The sequence below is a fragment of the Haliotis asinina genome, chromosome 7 (assembly GCF_037392515.1).
Source record: "Haliotis asinina isolate JCU_RB_2024 chromosome 7, JCU_Hal_asi_v2, whole genome shotgun sequence".
Taxonomy (NCBI): domain Eukaryota; kingdom Metazoa; phylum Mollusca; class Gastropoda; order Lepetellida; family Haliotidae; genus Haliotis; species Haliotis asinina.
This window is the reverse complement of record NC_090286.1, coordinates 27,373,951-27,396,268: the sequence shown is the minus strand read 5'-3', so window position 1 is coordinate 27,396,268 and position 22,318 is coordinate 27,373,951. Positions and strand designations below refer to the sequence as shown.

Below are 22,318 nucleotides of genomic sequence, written 5' to 3'. Positions count from 1 at the left end.
GGGTGAAACAGGAAAGTCAATAACGGGTGTGACCGCCATTTGCATCGACACATGCGGTGCATCGTCGTCGCATGGAGTTGATCAGTCTCTGGATAGTATTCAGAGGGATAGCATTCCACTCCTGAACAAGGGCAACCTCACGTTCTCGGATGTTATCCATCTGGCGTCGACGTGAAAGACGTCGTCCAATTTCATCCCATAAGTGCTCGATAGGGCAGAGGTCGGGTGACATAGCTGGCCACTGAAGCACGGGGATGTTCTGCTGTACAAGGTACTGCATGGGCACCCTTGCAGTGTGTGCCCTAGCGTTGTCCTGTTGGAACGTGTGGACATCGTGGTGTTGGTTGAAGAACGGCACGACATGGTTCTGCAGCACCTGGTCCCGGTAGCAGACGGCGTTCACCCTTCCTCTGCAGATAGTAGAGAGGGGTTCTGTGACGGTAGCTTATTTCACCCCACACTATAACGCTGTCACCACCCCAACGGTCCGTCTGAATGACTCAGTCAGCGTTACACGTTCACCACGTCTCCGCCAAACACGTATACGGCCACTTACGTTCCTTAAGTGAATTCGTGACTCGTCAGAAAAGATGACATCGTGCCATTGTCGAAATCGCCAGTTCTGGTGCCTGTTTGCGCATTGTAGACGCTGGTTTCGGTGACAATCCGTCAATATGGGGCCGAGATAAGGACGTCGTGCACGCAGGCCTGCAGCTCGTAGACGGTTCCGTACGGTGTTGGACTGAATGAATCCACGTCGTCCTTGGACTTGAGCAACCGTTCTTGTCGCTGGTAGTGTTCGGTCTCGGACATGATCCCGTACGATCTAACGGCCGTTGTCACACGGACGGTCCCGAGTGCTCCCCGTTTGCAGAAACCTTTGATGGAGGCTTGCGATTGTTGTGTGTGCACAGTGTAGTCGTCTGGCAATTTCCCTGGTGCTGACGCCATTTTGAAGCATGACTATGGCACGTTCCCGTTCAGGGGCTGTAAATCGCGGCATCGTGTCGGCGTTCCACAAGTGTCAGTGAAGAAGTGAAATTTTATTCGGATTCACATGCTTTTAAAGACAATGTGTGCGCAAATTGAGAGTGAAATTCATTTTTCCCATGTTGTGCATGCAAAATGTTGCGGTTTTGCCTAGCGTTACAGTTAACATGAAATTCTCGCAGTTCATGCACCTGGCATGTCGGGTGACGTCACTGTAGTGTTGTTGTTGTGTAAAATTATACTGAAGTTCATTTGTACTTAAATATTGACTTTTTGCAAGTGGTGCGTTTTCATGTGTACTCAGTATATAATGAACTTGCTACTGACCAATGCGACATCGTATTTTGTTGCTTACCATGTCAAATCATTGATTACAGAACAGTCTCGTTTCCTGTTTATTTGGTTCCGTCTTTTTGTGCAACTTAGTGTGATAACCAATCCAGAATTTTTAGACTGTCATTTAACTGGATGCATAAATATTAATCAGTATGATCTGATAAGTCTACGCACTTGTATATTGCAACACTAAGTTCCTTCTAATCCTTCCGATCATACAGCGTGCTCTGTTGTTCAGCCAGCTCTGACAAACGGAAACCTGGAAATCGTGGAAATCTCAAAACGAGGCTCTGCCGCTAGATAATTTTGGCGGTCTGTGACGGAACTGATATTACACTAACCTTATTGTGCGTCTACACTAAATAAGCGCAAAGACCACATAACAGTTTTAACCAGTGAGCCAGGTGCAGTGTGAATCATTTTACGATCTTATCAAACCGGGGCAGTTTCTGATTCCATAGTTAAGGTATGCTGCCTACACCTCGACATAAGGTATAGAAAGACGGTATTATTGAAGTTTAAAATTAAAACTCACTTATAAATACCATTTCCTTATGAAACAATGAATTTGAATTCGGTTTAACCAGAGCTGTTTCTGGTGTCAATTTTCATTTTCACACGAGACAATTCGGATCGGCTGAAAAGTAGGCCAGTGTCTGAGTAGGTTAATGAGACTTATGTTTCGCTGTGCAGCCACATGGGCATGTCTGGGAACACAAAGGCCGATCTTGCTGCCAGGGCAGCACTCGACGAATCTGTGACACCACTTCTGATTCCATACCCAGATTATAAAGCTACAATTAAGAAGAAGAAGTGGGACTCCAAAGTAGGTATCCATAAATTACATGCATGAAAACCCTATACTGGTTACACCTACTTGGGTTGTCAGTCCAGATTTGAGGAGGTCGTTCTGCGACGATATTGCAGTGGCCATACTAGATACACTCATGAATATATACTTAAAGGTGAGGATCCGCCGTTTTGTATCCCTTGTGATGAAGGAATCACGGTCAAGCATGTCTTGCTTGACTGTATTGATTCTGCCACCACAAGGGATAAACATTTTAATGTCAGAACAATGAAGGATCTTTTTAATCTTAATTATCACTTAATCATTACATTTTTAAAGGATATGGAATTATTAGATAAATTTTGAAAATATGTTTTGTAAATGGAAAGTTGATATTTAACCATGGTGGTATGAACTGTAAACTGCGATTGTTAGTGGCTGTACCCTCAAAGGGGGTTAAAGTAACGTAAAGTCCTAAAACTTTCAAAGTGAAATTTATAATCCAAATGATGCTGTTGGTTTTAACTTCATATGCTAGTTTTAAATTCGAATTGTGACACTCGAGGTATTTTATTCTCTATAATCATGTTTGTTCTCGTCACGATATGGCTGAAATATTACCGATGTGACGTTATATTATAACTCACTCACTCGTCTTGGAAGAAATATACCTCAAACAACACATTAGTGATTTCAGAAAAAGGTCTAAAATGATATTCTACTTTTGGAAAATTTTGTATAATCAGTGAAAATTTCAGCAATTGTGTATAACCGGTGAATGAATCAGACATAATACATAATCACTGAAAATTTTACTTATTCACTTAAACATACATATGTTACAGGAACTATGCATAAACAGTTAAATATGTATTATCACCGAAAAATTCATTGAGTATAATGCTAACGGTTTGTTGGGAGTGATTTTCGTGTGGAAACCGGATATATAATGCAAAATTACTACCGTTAAGCAAGGTTTTTCAAAGCTACATCAATCTTTATTAACCCACAAACCCGTATTCAGAAATATTATGGTTAGTCGGAAAAATCTCAAAACTTGATTCCTCTGTTCATTCAATCATGCATTCATTCCCTGGTTCCTGTCACTGGTTCTATAATATAGGATGGGTGACTTAGTTGGACGTTTAGCTGAATGAAAACATGAAGTTTTTGAGGTCTTGTTTTGTTTATATTTGGAATTGCTCCGCACAGAGACATTATTTGAGGATATACAGTACCTTCGAATTCTACGAAAGCCTATTAGGGTCAAATCCGTATCTGAAATTTGCGTTTTGAAAAGTCGTAATTTCGAGATTTTCATAAAAGGTCATTTCATGATTTTTTAAAACTCGCAATTACGAGATTTTTAAAAAATCTCGTAATTACGACTTTTTAAAAAAGATCTTGTAATTACGACTTTTTAAAAAAAGTCTCGTAATTACGACTTTTCAAAAAATCTCGTATTTACGACTTTTAATGTCGTCATTACGACTTTTCAAAACACGAATTTCAGATACGGATTTGACCCTAACAGGCTTTCGTACATGGAAGGTTACAGGTTCTCATAGGTAAGTTGGCGTACGGAACGTGCTGAAGAGAAAACCTGCGGTTTAAACTTTGTTTTCTTTTTCTTAAATATATATGTAAAACGAAAGAGCGATTGCTGACGACGAGCATTTGTGCGGAGCAAGTTTTTTCTTTGTGTAATATTTACATTCTGGTAGATTTTTCCAAGGAAGTTGCAGTTACTTGATGAAATTCATGGCAAGTTTGCTGAGAAAATGTCAGAAAAATTAGACAAAACAGCCAAAGCAGTAGATTAACCCCATTTATGACACACAACTGTACATTCGTCCTCGTGTTTAGCTGAGAATGTGGCAAACCTGATGCTGCACTTACTGATCTCAAACAGCTATACGCGTACACAACAATTTGCCTGTCAACGGTAGTGTCTTTGGTATAATAAAACCAGGTGCAAATACCGTATGCAAAATTTGAGACTGGGGGATGAAATGTGTTATCAGGCATTCGTTATTGAACTTCTGCAAACTGTGTTTTGTCTGCTGTTTACGTTTGTTTAAGAAAACACTATTTTTTTCAATACCTTTTGGACAATATTTTTTTCTATTTTCTATCCTATTCTATTTTTCTATCTGTTTCAACCTGCGTTTTGAAGTGAGATGTCAGGTGGATGGAGTAATGTAAATGGATTATGAAGCTTTAGTTACTTTCCATAGGAGGATCAAGGAATTTTCAAGGGGGTGGAGTGGGTGTGTGGATGTGTGGGTCGAACCCAAGCAAAAGGAAAATATCACCTTCCAGTTCACCTGTCTTCATCAAGACCTTCTTCAAGATCAGTGGAGGCGACCTTCTGCCAGTCACGTCTCTGCCACCCACGGGCAGTCCGTGCATATCTCAGTATCTGACGACGATGTTGCGCTGACGATAACCGTCCTCTGTTGGATCAGTAAGCAGCTATTCCTAGAAGCCGAGCCGCTGGTAAACGGTCTGTTGACTAAACACGCTCTCTTAGGAGGCGGGGTAGCCATGCTGTCCGTTTGGCTCAAAGGCGGACCGATGAATTGCAATCTAACTCGAAAACAAATAGAATATACTCAATCAAATGTTGATTATAATCAAAACACCATGCCAACTCCGTGAGGTTTTTGCAGAATTTGTGTAGTAAAAATAAAAAAGGTTGTTTAACAGCTATCATTATAATATGGACATAGTTTAATGTTTGTTACGGGGAAGGAATCCAAAGAATGGGAGCTGATTTAATTGATTCATTCAAGGTTTGTTGGCCAATCAGACTTCCTGCTCAGTCCAGATTATAAAGCAATGTTTTCACGTCTAACTACCTTTTCGGGTCGACACTTTGGTCCGAAATCCTAATAATGAGAGTTCGAGATACAGAGCTTTGCCATTATCACAACTAAGAAGGATTACTTCGGGACCGTATGTTCAGTCCGGTTTATACGCAAGAGCAAACCGTTTTTCACCACTAATATTTCTCCCAAATGTTTCGCTTATATTTATCCTATTTGGGTCGATGTGGGAAGCCTAGAGGTTAAAGCGTTCGCCGAAAACCAGGGTTCGATTATCCTCTTGGGAGCACATGGGAAGCCCATTTTTGGTGTTCCCCGGCATGATATTGCTGGAATATGACTCACTCACTCACTTACTCTTTCACTCATTCACTCATTTTCTATATATCCTTCCCATGTTTGACTTCATTTACCAAATGCCGTATCATTTAAACTGTTATATTTGATGAGCAGCATAAGAGGAAATGACTGCGGTATTTATGTGTACCAACCCCATAAATATGGAAAGTGACAACCAGAATTGTTTCTTAAATATGAAGGATTAGGTTCAAGGCGTGTTAGCGTATTTTTTTAACGAGTTTTAAAGACTTTTTATGAACTTCATATTGAAAGTATATACATTAACCAACAGGACACTCTTGGTGAACCACATGAAGATGTCGAAGCAAAATAGATCAAAATAAACAAACAAACAAATAAAATAAATAAATAAATAGTGTCACCAACGGGTTTCTACAACCTTCCTAGGATTCGACTGAAGGGGAATAGGCCAATCAGTGGTGTGTCATCATCGATCATTGGCGACCAGTGCTGTGTCATCATTCCTTGATAGTTGCTCTTGACCACTGGTTTCCTTGCCCAGACACTACGGATTACAGTGGTCTGTAACACGAATATCACTGACTACCTAGTTACAAAACGGTCACTTTCATCTGTAAGTTTCATCTACTGTATTTGGACATATGTGTTAACATACATGTATTTGTTTTGTCTTAATGCACAGTTTACAATATATTTCATTCTTTCCAGCCAAACATGTTGAAATATCACCATCGCCCGAGGGTGCTGCTGATGCTGGTTGTTCCAGTACGTGTACGTACACTGTGGTTTCTACGGTATCCTGGCTACCAGATGATACCCCTACAGGAAGGCTTCATACCAACTGAACGTCCAGGCGTTCTCAAATATATGACCAGGGGTCACTGGAACACAAGACCATTGTCCAGCCAGGAGAAGAAAAAGATGTTCGACTTTCGTGAGAGCACTCACGCTTGGTATGCCTTTCCCCAAAACTTCCTGCGCAAAGATGGCCGCTGTGGAAACTTGACGTATGAAAAGGTAACTATTCTTTTTCCGCGCATTATGTAACCCGCGAGGACAAACCTCTTAGTGCTTTCACAATTCCTGTCAAATGAAGACGGAAGAGGGGTGTGTTTGTGAAGATTGTTTTGATCTACGGAAGGAGAGGTATGCTGAATAGTCCACGTGGGTTCCGCGAGATTTTAGATGTTCCTATCGTGAATTCTCGCGAGAAGATGCATGTGAACTTCTGAAAGGAAGTACTCTGCATTTTGTTGGAGATTCCTTGGTTCGGCATATCTACACTTCGATGTTATTGGTTCTCACAGGGGATTATAACTATGGGGCACTTGTGTCAAGCGCATCTAGTGGTAAGTATAAGGTTTAGGAGCAGGAGGTACAGTTAATACGGCATCTACCGTATTTCCTCTAATAGACGACCACATCACAAGAGTTGCCACGTGACTATTACACCGAATAGTGCTAAGGTGATCTGAGTCGTGAGATCCGGGATAGAATTGATCTTCAGCAAACTAGGCTTGTCGTAAGAGGCGACTAACTGACTCGGGTGGTCCCACGCATCGACTTGACACATGCCGTCGTATCCCAGTAAGCAAAACCTTCAGAACATGTTCATCTGTATCACCGACCTTTGTCGAAATTTAAAAATGAAACAAGCTGAAAACGATTTTGTAACAGAAAAATATATGGATGTCAAACAAGCACATTTACCGTACCACCACAGTAAACAAGGCGAGTTAGTGTTTTTGCGCTGAATTTGGCAATATTTTAGCAATATTTAGGCTGTGGGCACTACAAAAAGGCTGTATCCAGAAGTGGAATCGAACCCTGAAGTTTCATCATGACGAGCGGACACTTTAACAACCTGGCTACTCGTCCTCAGGGTTGAGCAGCAGGGTAGCTTAGTGGTTAAGTCTTTCCGACAACCCGGGCACGAATATTCAGATGGAAGCAATGTGCGGTGTAAAACAATATTCCCTCACTCATCACAGCTAACGTTCGATTTCACAGAAACAAGGCGTTTTTCTTCAATTTGCCATTTTAAAAAAAACAGCGACCATATACTTGCGAATGATGTAGACCCGTATAGGTTTTACGATGGATTGCTACAGTCAATTTACCAAATTTAATAATTTCATGATAATTTAATTTAACAATTTTCAGCAACAAGAAAAGCTTGCAAAGGAATCTACATGTTCACAGAAAAATTCTGCCGCCTCAAACTCAGTTACGACGCAAAAATCTGCGGAGGAAAAGCGGAAGCCGTGATGAAGTGTCTCGATTATGCTCACAAGGGTGGTGAATTTTTAACTCACGTTAAAACAATCAAGTCTAAATCGTTATTATTGGTCGACATAGGCATTCATAACAATTTTGATGTTAATCTTATTGACAAGCAATGCAATATTTGGGGCCTGTACTGCGTGAGATCACTCAATGAAATTCAACATGGCTCATGTTAGTGTGGGCGAACATACACGCCCCAGGGATATTCAAATCTCCGATCATGAAGGGCCAGGGTCGTGACGACTTTGTACGCTTTAACACTAACATGGAGAAGTTTATGGGCGCGAGAAATATCACCGTATTTAACACGTTTAATCTTACAGATGGTATGTCCAGTTTTGATGGAACATATTACGGCATGAGTGTCAATGTCGTTAAGTCAAATATACTGTTGCATTACATTAAGGAACTGAGACATATAAACCTGTGGTGAATAATATGTTACTGGATGTGATGTCCCCCGAGAGACAATGTGATCCGTGTGCTTCTTTTATCTGTCGTTAACCAATTTCAGAAAGGGCAAATGTTCAGAAAGGGTGAACAGAATAGATGTCATAATTTTATGAGAATTTCAGTTTGTATATAGCCATGAAGTATTACTTGTACAATTTAAGAGAGAAGTCAAATAGAAAATTTGTGATATATTCATTTTGTGATCTATTCATTTTGTCTAATCCCTGTTGCTGTTTAGTTGTGTGACGTGTCTGGTGTATGGTAGTATGATGTGTCCGTTGTTTTGTAGTGTGACGTGTTTGGTGTGTAGTAGTGTGACATCTCTGGTGTATGGTAGTGTGACGTGTGTGGTGTATGATAGTATGACTTGTCTGGTGTATGGTAGTGTGACATGTCTGGTGTATGGTAGTGTGACGTGTGTGGTGTATGATAGTATGACTTGTCTGGTGTATGGTAGTGTGACATGTCTGGTGTATGGTAGTGTGACATGTCTGGTGTATGGTAGTGTGACATGTCTGGTGTATGGTAGTGTGACATGTCTGGTGTATGGTAGTGTGACATGTCTGGTGTATGGTAGTGTGACATGTCTGGTGTATGTTGGCATGACGTGTCTGGTAGCATGAAGTGTGTGGTGTATGGTAGTATGGGGTGTTTGGTGTGACGTGTCTGGTGTATGGTAGTGTGACGTGTCTGGTGTATGGTAGTGTGACGTGCCTGGTGTATGGTAGTGTGACGTGCCCCGTGTGTGGTAGTATGACGTGTCCGTTGTTTGGTAGTGCGACGTGTCTTGTGTATGGTAGCATGACGTGTCTGGTGTATGGTAGCATGAAGTGTGTGGTATATGGTAGTGTGACATGTCTGCTGTATGACAGTGTGACATATCTGGTGTATGATAGTGTGACATGTTTGGTGTATGACAGTGTGACATGTCTAGTGTATGACAGTGTGGCATGCCTAGTATATGACAGTGTATTACATGTTTTGGAGAATCTCAGGAGCCTGCACATACTCCCAATATACTGTGTATTTTCGCCGTTAATGATGTTACTCTATTTAGACCTGTGGCCTCCACGACTTAACGAGTAAAGATTGTTATTTGTACCTCTGTTGTACTTTATTACAATCAGTATTCTATGGTATCAACGATTGTTACTCTTTTATTTTGCTCTGAATTAATACTTTTTCAGACATGCCACATGACCACTGCATGTGAAAAAAACCTACAACAACATAACGAATGAATGAAGATTGATGCCACAGGGGCTTGTATTGCTGAAAATAAAACATCCTGGGTCCAACAAGCCTACACTGATATCCGTATACATGTACATGTAAAGAAGGAAAGGGATGAAACGCGCACAAAGTTGTCAAACACCCCACTCTCGATTATGGGCGAAGTCTGGCTGGGAAATTGTGGAGTACACAGCCGCAATTCTTCCTGAAATAAAGCCAGATAAATTTCCTTTCGAATAAATCCACAATTATCAAAATCGGTCCACTATGTACCGAGTAACTTCGCTTGGAACTCGGGAAAAGACAACCTTTTCATTTGTACGCCAATAAACTGCCTACGAAAAGCAGCGGGAGAGGAAATACTACGTATTTCACTTTAAAAAACCCGATCGGCGAAAAAACATAACCTTACCGTAATCGCTAGATATTCCGCTTTCGTTCTACAACTTCTTGAATGAAATAGGGTATTCCTTTACCTGCCATACACGAATTTATTGTGAAATTAGCGGTATGGAGTGATCGTGTCCACCATGTTTGTCTTTCACCCTCAATAGGCTTGCACCAACGACGAGCTGCTCTCTGGTCACAAATAAAACACCGGTCTTATTTTCATTTCGTGGGGTGATATATCGTGTTGGTGCGAAATAACGTTGCTCTCCATTCACAGTAATAGGCCCAACCATTTGTGACAGGGTCGCGCAATGCGTTAGTATTCACCTGACCAGGTCAGGCTGAACACGCTGTAAATAAAAAACAGTTGCTGCTTGGGTAAAAATAGATATTATATGGTCTCTGGTAAAAGTATGTAAAACAGTTCTGATGGAGGCATGTCTCAACTAAGCTTGGATGTTATAGTGTAAGATATTTATGTATTGTTGGTACTTATGTACATCCATCACGTAATTAATAATAGTGCTGACTGTGGCTTATGCTGAATGTGTGCACAAGCATTTTCAAGTAGGTGACATTTGGTGCGCAACTGGGGTTGATGTAACCAACTTCCTGTAACGAAGAGAAATTGGCTAACATTGTCAAAAAAGTGTGATTTTATTAAGGCTCTAAGACCACAATGTGGTCCTATTGTAATGGGTACATGTAATGGGTTGAAAAGCCATTGTTATTTCTTAAGAATATGTAACGTTGTAAATCTGTGAGGAAACATTTGGTTGTGGTTAACGCGAAGATCCGCTGTCCACGACTTTTAGGTAGATAAAGGGAGGTAACTACACAACCCTTGTTCAACTAATTTTAACTGGTAGTAAGACCTGTCTGTGCACAATGTGCCAAACCACAGAGGTAAAGGGACAAGAAGGCTACACATGATGTGACTTTGATCGGGAAAAAATATCACTTTTCGAAATTACTGAATTTATTGCGTTGGGTTCAGGCTAGGTATAAACTTAATTCCATATTCTTAGGAACCTGCTAGCCCAGGATATCCTGCACATACAACATCTCTCTAAACAAGCGGCTCCAAAGAGACTTCTCAGCAAATATTAGCCCCCAGTCAACAATTTAACTGAACTAAAGGATGGGCTGTTATTCATTTTCTAATAACAGGCAATCACAACAATAACAAAAGGATCGTGCACCGGGACCTGTGTTTATGGCTATATATAGGTTTATCCTACGGGCTACCCGGATGTAGGAATAACCCTGTTTTATTGGGCCTGGTGAAACTGTACGCCCGAATGGAACATATTCGTATTTGTCACAAGCTGTGACGGGACCCATTAAGGTGAAAAGGACACAGTTCGTTCAAATATAATGTGGCATACGGAAAGCCTAATCAATGTGGGTTGGAGATAAGCTGGCTATAATAAATTCCCAGAATGTATTTATTGCATTTAGTCAGTAGTAAAGAACCCATGAAATATACTATGAAATATAGTTTAAGTAGATCAATGATGGATAAATAAATAAATAAATAAATAAATAAATAAATAGGAACGGACGGACGGACGGACGATGAATGAATTGATGAATGAAGGGATCCATCAACCAGCCAGCCAGCCAACCAATTAACCAGACAAACCAGCAATCAACAATCAACGATCAGTTGATATGCATGCGCTCACTTTCTGACCATGAGAAAATGAAAACACGGACGCGACGTTGAGCAGCATTTCATCTCACTTGTTTCATATACGGCTGTCGTTTTGTGTGACAAGAGCAAGAGTCGGGTCTACTCATGGCCACAACGTTAAACACCTCCAGCGTATATCTGCTAGAGTACGTTGTTTACATGTCGGATGCTTAGTTCACTAATACCTACACTTGTCAGCTGACCATTCTGTCGACGCTTCTTATGGTTTAACCTTCATCCGCAGCAGAAGAATATATGTAGATTAGTGTATCAGCGCTTATACGGACCGTTAGGGAGTAGCTTAGAGGTTAAAGCGTTCGCTCGTCAGATCGAAGGCCCAGGTTCGATTCCCCACATGGGTTCAATGTGTGAAACCCATTTCTGATCTCCCTCTGTGATAACACTGTAATATTTCTAAACGCGGCGTAAAATCATACACACTCGCACTTTTAGCAACTAGAAGTAAGCACACGGCCTGCCCCAACAGATAGAGCAGGGTGTACAGGTGTTATAGATCCTACAGTTGATACGGAGTTATCCTGCCCTGAAGTGGAATATCGACCTTAACACCAGTGAATAGCCAAGTAGCTAAGGGCGATCTGAGGTCATACAGATTGCGTGCTGTTTGGGATTTTGTCGGGGCCACCTACCAATGCATGCAAACGAATCATCATCATCATCAACAACAACAACAATAACAATAATTGCTACAACAACCTAAACACAGACAATTGTTGGAGGACGCATCAATATTGCATCGCCTGTATCCGTTACCACGGTGATGATACGACGAAACACCCAGTCACCAGGTCAAAGTGAAAGTACACGGAAACGTTGTGACTGGCATCAGTTTCCTGTTTCCTAGTACTTGGCCTGCTCATAATTAATGCAGGCAACGATGTAGAGTGTAAACACGGTGACGTAAATTGCAGCTGTCTGTCCATTTAGTGGACCAATGTGATACATCACAAGCAAGAACAGGCTTAGGATGTTCTGGTCCATCAATCACCGGATTGTTTTGTTTGTTCAAGCACGCGAGAAGACTTAAACTGGGTTGTCTGGTCCAGACTCGATTATATACAGATATAGTAGTTTAGTGCGGCGTAAAACTGAACTCACTGGCTCATCGGTCGTAAGAGGCGACGAACGGGATGCTGACTTGGTTGACACATGTAATCGTATTTCAGTTGCGTAGAACGATGCTCGTGATGTTGATCACTGGATTGCCTAGTTTAGACTCGATTATTTAAAGCTGGGCACCATGCAGCTGGAACAAAGCTGAGTGCGGCGTTAAGCAGCATACCAAGCGATCAATCCATGGACCCGTCTCACAAAACTCTCGTAAGCCTCAGATCTCGTGACTTTTCTCGTAGCATTTGTACCTGGCATACTGTAACATAGGAGGTGCAAATGCTACGAGAAAAGTTACGAGATCTTAGGCTTACGAGAGTTTTGTGATACGGGGCCCAGGGCGCGGCCGCATGGATCAGTGCTGTTTAGATATGTTTAGTGTCTGGGTGTAAACAAAAACATTTACAGCAACGTATTGAATGCCGGATGCTACCGAGAGGGTATGTTTACCCTTTCGGCGAACACCCGGTGTCATAATGGAGTTTAATGGTAAACCAGTTTGATCTGCAGAGGTATTATTTTGCCTTTACATCAAATGGAATCTGTTCCTGAGAATTGTCCAGAGAATTAGTTTACACTGGCGTTTTACACCACTACTATGGATTAAGTTATTAAGTGAAATTTAATGAAATGACTGAAGTATACTGTTGTTACACAAAGTGACGAGAAATGGCTGATCTACCCTCTTAGGCGCTTCACGAAATGACTGATTTCACAATCTGACGGTAACATATACTCTGCAAAAATAAAATTGAACTAAAGGTAGATACATTGGAAATATCTCACGGCGTTTTACTGATATGCATACAGGCTGAATACCAACTTTGTATGTCTCATGTTTCATGGATTTTGAGTGATTTGTGAAGGTAGGTTCAATACGACTATAAACCTTCTGTTGACTCGTCACTTGTGTGAAAGACTCTTCCGTTTCTGTACAGCCCCAGCAATAACAGGATATGGCCACTGTCTGCATTACCGGTGGAACAGACCTGGTTCACATCCAAGATCCGGGTTAGAACTTATCTTCAGTAAACCATCCTAATCGTCAGAGGCGACTAACTGGATCGAATGGCGCGCTGAGTTGCTTGACACAATTCTACTGAATCACAGTTACGTAGATCAATGCTCATGATGTTGATCACTGGATTGTCTGGCCCAGACTCGATTATTAACAGACCAGCGCCATACAGGAGTAGCTAGAATATAGTTGAGTGCGGCGTAAAGCTAGACTCACTTACTCACGGCCACACGTCCTTCCCATTGTGCAACGCTATTTTTTTTAATTACGATAACGTCCCACATCACCTGGAAAGACTGAGAACGTCCTTTTTTAGAAATACAACATCCAAGTACTAAAATGTAAGATTCGAGTTATTGGGTATTTGATGCAGGGAAATTTCATTTGGGACGGAGAGGGTTGTCAATGTGTTTATCGAAAATACATTGTAAGTGTATGTACCCATTCTAGAATTGGACTTGTGAGACTCGCTGCGTGCATGTCAAATACTACTTTAATTGCATCATTTCATTGTAATGCTACCACCACCACCACCACTACTACTGCTGCTGCTGCTGATGATGATGATGATGATAATGATGATGATACTTCTGAGCAAGGAAGCTGTCGCGAACTGGACCAGTTGACATTAACATCACGGATATCAGAGAGTATTTCATTATAACTATATGAACAAATGTTATGCCAGGATGACTCAAAACCCTGAATTTGGAGGTGTATTCCTTTCTTTTCTTGTGTACGTGGGCGGTGGACTAGCCTGGTGGTAAAAGCATTCGCTCGTTACGGTGAAGAACCATGTTCGATTCCCATCATGGGTACAATATGCCCATTTCTGGTGTCCCCCGTCGTCATATTGCTGGAAAATTGCGAAAGCGGAGTAATACTTAATTCACTCACTCACTTGCCCAAAATCCCATCATTGAAAAATTTGCCAGTGGGCACAGTTCCGAGTGAGTACAATCGTAAACTAAATCTGACTGTTTTATTTTCACGGTACTTTAAGTCAGTTAACCTTGTTAAGGTTATGCCGTGATATGTTAAGCAGAAGTAGGGGGGAAAAAAGAAATATTTGACTTACCATGTTATAACATTTTCACTGATATAAGCAATATATTCAATTTCCTTTCGGTTATCAAACAAACCACACAGTGTATGACTGAAGGACACACCGGTTTACCACTATACCTATTAATTTAGAACCGTTTCTGGGTCATAGCCATGTGGGAATTGAGCGAAATAGAACGTCGCTGACACGATCGCTGTGTACCGAGTTACTGAAGCGAGGAAACCCTTGAGATAGATCCGGGTTCGTTCGGATGAATACACACTCAGCAGCCAATAGGCTGGTGAGATAGAAACCCAACTACCGTGTACTGCACATGTGTGTAATAGGTATACCCGTCGCCATAGCTCAGCCGAACAGAGCTCTCACACGTCATCACAAGTGTCAGACGTCATCGTCTGCGTGACCAGAGTCGGTTTGAGAGTCCGTTGTGTTGCTGAAGATAGTACGGTCAGCATACACTGGTCCAGTTCAAGATGTCCGCTGGGATGATCTGGCTGTGTGTGTTAGGCTCTGTCATTGCTTATGGGTCAGCCGGTGGTAGGGAGAAAAGGCAGCTTACACCGGTGAACCCATCCTGTGATTCAATGAGCCCATGTATGTTTGGATCGTTTTGTCGCAATGGTGGTACATGCAAGAGAAACATGACAACATGTGGCGTGTATTGTGTCTGTAGGCAAGGCTTCACTGGAACAGCATGTGACAAATGTGAGACCGACCCATGTGCTGTCAACTCAACCTGTCAGAATGGAGGAACCTGTCTTTCTAACAAAGCCTGTGAGCCCATATGTAACTGTCCTTCAGGCTTTACGGGGGATATTTGTGAAACGCCGGTGTCGTCAACGACCGTGAGTGTTACATCACCTACAACAAATGAAACATCGTCACCGTCAACAAATCAAACACTGGTGCTTTCAAACACTACAGCGAACCAAACACCGTCAAGCAGAGCAACGGATCCAACATCGTCACCGTCAAACACAACAGGTGCTGCATGTGATGTGGACATGTGTCTGTATGACAATCCGTGCAATAATGCGGGAACGTGTTCAGACTGCGGTGAATCCTGCATTTGCACGTCTGCGTACACGGGGAGATTTTGTGAAACTCTGTTGCCGTCTGCTCCGATTGCTGAAACTACAGTCAGTTCACAAAGAAAAACACCAACAATTTGTAAGTCCGGTTATATCTGTTTCCATGGTGACTGTTTGACAACAAGTAACGGTACAATATGCGATTGTGACAAAGGTTTCACTGGCCAGTTTTGCGATTTGACTTGTAACCTTGACTGCGGGGACAATGGGCAGTGTGCTCGCCTTGACATCAGCTCACCCGAGTTTTGCAACTGTATCTACACTCACACAGGCGATTACTGCACTGAAGTAATCCAAAGAAAAAACATTGTGACAGGTAAGACAAAACGTTGACAATATAAATAGACAATCTGACACATACCTAAACAGGGGAGATGTGGTAGCCTAGTGGTACAAGCGTTCACACCGGCCCGGGTTCGATTGCCCAAATGGGTATAATACATGAAGCACATTCCTGGGGTCTTCTGTTGTGACATTGATGGAATACTACTAAAATGGCGTAAAACCAAACTCAGTTCATGATTCATGGCCGGGGTGTGTGAGAGAAAGAGAGAGCTGATTTCTATCGAGGTGCATGTTAAAGTAAATGAACCCCTTCTACATTGTATTTACAAAGTAACCTAAGACCTATTCTTTTTAACCACAATAATTTGATTTTAATGTACATACATGTATTTACAAAATTGCTGACCCCTCCAGTACTCGTATACAAAATTGATGACCATTCCTCTGTACGTCCTCCATATCCTGAATCGCTAGCTGGTCGTACTACCAAGGGGCGTGTCTAATGGTTGACGCAAAGGGCACGCGAGAAACTTGAGCAGGTCCGGATGAGCATTCAGTTGTGTGACTAGGACAGCAGTATTGGCAATATGTGGGTTAGCGAAAGGATGAACTCTGCAGTGAACAATCCTGTGACTGACATGCTGAACATCGATCTACGCAACTGGGATACGATGACGTGTGGTCAACCCAGTCATTAGCCGTCAATACCATAAACCAACTCTTACGTTAAGCATAGGTTGCTGTAGATCAATTCTAACCCGGATCTTCACGAGTGCCCTGGGAATGAACCTGCATAAGGAATATAAACAACTCTTGACCTCAGGCACCACCTCCACTAATAGTGGAAGGGATCACCAAATTATAATAGATGCAATTAGTAATTTATAATCTATTTTCAATGTTCAATAATTGACCCCCTAATCCTACCAAGGAGACATCAGTGTATAACCACGGTATCAATTTTTAAAAGACCAAAATAAACAAACAAACAAAACATTTATAACATAACAAGTACATGTACAACCCTAGACTTCAAGCCTATAAAAGGGAACTTTTATTTGGAGTGTGCCTGACCTGAACCTAACAATACGAGTGAGTTTAGTTTTATGCCGCTTTTCTCCCGCAATATCATGATGCACGACGGGGAACACCACAAATGGACATAACACGTTGTACCCATTTGGGGAATCGAACCGGGTCCTCGGCGTGACGAGCGAATGCTTTAGCCAGTAGTCTACCCCACAAAATAAATTACAAAATTCTCTACCGTTCTCCGTTGATTTCTTAATAAAATACTGACTGCAATACTTTAATTTGCCAGTTGGCCATCAAGGCCTGCTGCCACCTACAGACTTTACAATCTACGGGCCCTGAAAGAAATCTGCAGGTGTGTTTTGTTGAAGTCCAACAAAAAATACCAACATAGACTACACTGTACACAGTTTCACACTATTTCTACAACATCAGTTAGCGAAGCCCATAGCCCAGAGAGAAAATTTTATTTGTGGTTGACATTCCTTTGAAAATCCGCTGAAATACCAAGAAGTGAAATGGTAAGTTATTGTAATATCCGAATGTATTTATACAGTAAAAATGTGCGAAATATTCCAGCTGAAAAAAAGACAGATAATATAGTGAAGGCCTCAGGGGCCTGTTAATATTTGGAACTATACACTAGCCCGATACAGTAACAACCGGCTTGCAGCCTGTGGGCAGGCGATTATTTCGAACGCTGTATCTAACTAGTATGTCCTCTTTCGACATGGTTAGTTCGGAGGTAATTGGTGACTCACAAGGGCAACGCCATGTTTGCTTGTAAATACCGGAAGTAGCCCCAACGTGACCTTTCACCTCACTTGACCTTTTTATGGCTTCGGTCGAAAATGATCCCAGCAGATACCGTGTTTACCCACTGGCTAATCGTCACGAAAGACATACCTATTGTATGAAAGATTCTCTTTCCTGGCTATCCCGTGTGGCAAACTGACGTAAATCTATTGGATTTCTCCACTCACTTCATAATTTCTCTCACTCACTGAACAGCAGTCATGTAAAGTAAAGTGTTTGAAAGACATTCAGAAGTAACGTCCAGGATATTTTATGGATGTCAACATCTGTAATATGAGATAGAACGTCAGTGCAAAACAATACTCGGTCTTGACTATCCTCCGAACCAAATCACCTGTGGAGTAAAGGAAGAAAATATATGTGGGACTTGCTTGAAACTTGGACAATTTGTGTTGACCCCAGCTTTTTTGCGAAAACAGTATGCACCGCCTGCTTTGACCGCTTTCAAAATGGCATTGTGTATTTAAGTGTTTGTGGGATTTTCTTCCGAGACCTTGTCGACTTTGCTCTACGTTTAGCTAAAATGCCATCTTTATATGTGTCAGTAATCAAATAAATATACACGAAATGTTTTATATGCATTCTTGAACTTTGTCATCAATAATGAAGATGTTTAGCTTGAAAACGGTGAAAAAATCTACATGCAAACGACGCTATGTGCCATGGACAAGAAGTTATGTTTCACTTCATCAGCGAAATGATGTTTCTATGATAAGATATCTCAATTATCCGATTCGCCTATGTGATGAACATCTATGAACCACCATCCAATAGCATCTTGCCCCACCTGTGGCATCAACGAAAAACCCGTCTATATGGCTGCAGGAGTTGTATACTCCCCAGGGAGTTGAGATTGAAATACGATGTGCCTTTGAGATTGACATCCTATGATCGAGGGAAAACCTGAGCGCCTTTGAGTAGCTTAACTGAGCTGCGTATTGACGCTATACAAATATGATACATTAATATGATGAGGCTAAACCCGACTTTGTCACTTTCCCTTAGGCTGTTTAAAGGACGCACCCGACAACATCCGGGTTAGGGTTAGACTTCAGTAACCCATGCTTGTTGCGAGAGGCTCAGTGGCTGGTTTGGTGCATATCAACGTATTCCATTACCATAGGTCGATGCGCATGATGCCAGTTATTCGATTGTCTGGTCCAGACAAGCACGCTCGTCACCCTATATCTCGAATACTGTTGTTCGTTATACAACAAAAAGAAACTAAAGCACACTCATTACTGGTGATCCCAACACATATTTAGCCGTCAGTGCCTCCGACTATTAGAAGGCTGGTGTTCACCAACGACTGTCGACAGGACCAACCCATAATGCATTCAGATCTCCTGATTCACGTATGTAAGGCTCTGTTTACAGTTTGGTTATATTTTTGTTCTGCAGTATCCGGAAACTGGAAATCCTGGTTGATTGGTAGTATGGTTGTCCTGTTGGCCGTCCTCGGGCTGCTCGTCCTCGTGGCCTATGTTCTCATGAGGAAGAGGAACATCTTCATCATGCGAGTACTCTACTACTTCCAGCCTCACGAGGATGAAGGTGAGTGTCGGCGCTAAGCGAGACACAGCAAGTCGGTATTTGTAAGGCAAATAAATACATTAAAGTCACCATCAGCAGCAGCAGCAGCAGCAGCAGCAACAACAACAACAACAGCATCGGAGCAGCAGCAGCATGATGATTCTCGTTTCATTATTAGGTCATCACCTGGATAAATGAATTCAGAAATAATATAATATTATGAGACTGTATCACCATTCAATTAATAGTACGGATCTTACAAGCTGATATATTCACTGCTGAAAATCTATTTCAAACAGCCTTAATCAACTGTTCAACAGCGTTTTCTTGAAATTCAGACCTTCACCATTCATAGACTGGCATGTGATAAACAAGGAGAGCCGAAACATTGAAATTAATGTATCAGTTATGAATGGAATGAGAACTAACAAGCTGTTGTTTAGTCTAGTTTTTTTGTCTTCCCTTTTTTCTAATGTTGTAGTGAATGCAGTAACTATTACACTCCAACCGTTTTGTGGAATGTCACACTGAATGCAGTAACTATTACACTCCAACCGTTTTGTGGAATGTCACACTGAATGCAGTAACTATTACACTCCAACCGTTTTGTGGAATGTCACACTGAATGCAGTAACTATTACACTCCAACCGTTTTGTGGAATGTCACACTGAATGCAGTAACATTTTTCCTGTAGAACACAATAAGTCGGAGAGTGTCAAAATAGCGTGTATGTCATTATCATTTGTAGATGGAAAGGAATTTGACGCCTTCGTATCCTACAAGTCCTCGCCGGAAGATGAGACGTTCGTTTATAAGACTTTGTATCACGAGCTAGAGAAACAACGGGGCTTCAAGCTGTGCCTGCACCAGAGAGATTTTGTCCCGGGAGAAAGTAAGTACATTGCGGCTACCATGTACATGTGCAGGTATAAGAGTATTTAGAAATTGCGAGGTTCCTCTTGTATAAAACAGGTCGCCCCTAAACATTTTAGATGGTGAATAAGAAGCCCCCAGAACATGGCTGAACTTCAGAACATGACCTTAAACGTGGAGAATATAGTAATTCACATACTTTTAAGATGTCCTTTACATACCGCCTTATTGCTACGGGCGTGAATGCATCCTCAAACATGTAAAGAATTCTGCTCTTTCCTATTTTTGTGTTTTGTTTAAGGCGCGAAATAACCATAGCCTCTTCCTCGTGAGGTGTTTGGGGTAGCCTATTGGTTAATGCGTCCCAAAGTCACACTGAAGACCTGGGTTCGATTCCCCAAATGGGTACAATGTCAGGAGTCCGTTACCGGTGTCCTTCGCCGTGACATTGCAGGAATATTGCTGAAAGCGGCATACAACCACAACAACTCGCTCACTCTTCTTCACGAACCTATTTCATGTCATTCTGTTTGTGTTTCAGCGATAGCAAATAACATCCTCTGGGCCATCGAGAAAAGTCGGAGGACAATTCTGGTTCTGTCCCCTGATTACATGGAGAGTGACTTCACCAGGTTTGAATACCAGGTGGCCCACAACGAGATGCTGAAGCAAAAACACAAAGTCATCCCTCTCCTCCTCCAGGACATCAGTCAGCAGAAGCACCTCACCGACAGGACTCTCGCCAGCATCCTCAAGTCTATCACCTACATAGAGTGGCCTCGGAATGGAGAGGAGAGTAAGCTCAAGGCATTCTGGCGCAGGCTTGAACTCTCTCTGCCCAAAATCAAGTGCAGGTTCATTGAAGATGGCGTTACAGACACAACATCAAGACAGATATCTTATGCAAATTCTGATTTTGATTCATCCGCGGAACCGGTTCATTTGATGGGAGCTGAAGAAAAGTCAGAAAAAATTGCTTTGAAGATAGAGGACAACTTGCAATCACAGCAGGTTCCAGTCAAGGACGATTATGAGGATATTGACCTTGTCGTCGAACCTGAAGACAGGAAAAATCCTTCGACTGTAAAGAACTTGAAGGCCTTTTTTGCAGAACCATGCAATGATGACTTGTTTAATGCAATGCGAGAAAGTTCGGAGAAATTGGAAAAAAGCTTGGAAGTGTAATGTTGAACTAAAAACTTCAGGAAACAAGTCTCGCGATCGTGTAAATAAGGGTTTAAATCCAAATAACGGTTTGATGCTAAGTAAATACTGTCATACCTTCAATTATATATAACACAATGGTACCATGGAAATAGTGTTCCATTCTGACTGGAATATTAGAGTACCAAGGCATGGTATAGTACCTTAAACGGTTAGAATATGTTCTAGTGGCACCTGTTTGAAGAGGTGAAACTGTTTGAAAGTCATATAGGTATATGACTCACGGTCATTGTTGTTTGATAGTTTGTTGTTGGTTTTGAGTCTGGACCAGCCAACCTAGTGCCTGACATGATGAACATCCATCTACTCAACGGGGAATATGATGATATGACATGTCAGCGAGTCTCATCACCCGTTTCTCGCCTCTTCCGACGAGCATGGTTTGCTGAAAACCAATTCTCACCCGGATCTTCACGGATCAGATCACAGCACTGCTATGACTAAGTGTAACCCGGATTTTCACGGGTGTCCGGGTGTATGAGGAAATAAGATGTATCCATTATCTTGCGGCGTGTGTTTTCTATACTTTTTGTACATATCCATTGTAACTCACATTTGTGTTCAGGGCCTTGCCAAGATCTTCATAATATATATACGTGTTTTATATTATGATCAGGGGACATTTTCTAGGAGACTTGAGTTCATGTTTGACTAATTTACAAATGATCTTCATATTTAACAATAAATATACCACTGCAATGTCGGTAAACCGACATTATATCTTTGTTATCCTTATGTGCAAGTATAATCTAATAAAGACATTTCGATAGTCTAACACGCACAAGCACTTGGTCTCCAGCATGCAGACATGCGAATTGTTTTACCTGGGCTTATGGCTTTAAACGTACCAGCACATACCCCGTATCCAGCCACGGTTGAAATAGGTCTAAGTAAATACAACTCCAGGGGCGGCGGGGTGGCCAAG

The 22,318-nt window shown here is 41.7% G+C and overlaps 2 protein-coding genes across 2 annotated transcripts; both read left to right on the top strand.

Moving 5' to 3' along the window:
* The first annotated feature begins 1,994 nt into the window (after positions 1-1,994).
* Positions 1,995-7,982, top strand: LOC137291742 (uncharacterized). Its single transcript, XM_067823240.1, has 3 exons — positions 1,995-2,152; positions 5,974-6,282; positions 7,429-7,982. The coding sequence occupies exons 1-3, from the start codon at positions 2,024-2,026 to the stop codon at positions 7,531-7,533; spliced, it is 543 nt and encodes a 180-aa protein (XP_067679341.1). The 5' UTR covers positions 1,995-2,023; the 3' UTR covers positions 7,534-7,982.
* A 6,835-nt stretch (positions 7,983-14,817) lies between these two features.
* Positions 14,818-22,111, top strand: LOC137290971 (uncharacterized). Its single transcript, XM_067822203.1, has 4 exons — positions 14,818-15,945; positions 19,164-19,316; positions 20,045-20,188; positions 20,711-22,111. The coding sequence occupies exons 1-4, from the start codon at positions 15,012-15,014 to the stop codon at positions 21,352-21,354; spliced, it is 1,875 nt and encodes a 624-aa protein (XP_067678304.1). The 5' UTR covers positions 14,818-15,011; the 3' UTR covers positions 21,355-22,111.
* Positions 22,112-22,318: the final 207 nt, after the last annotated feature.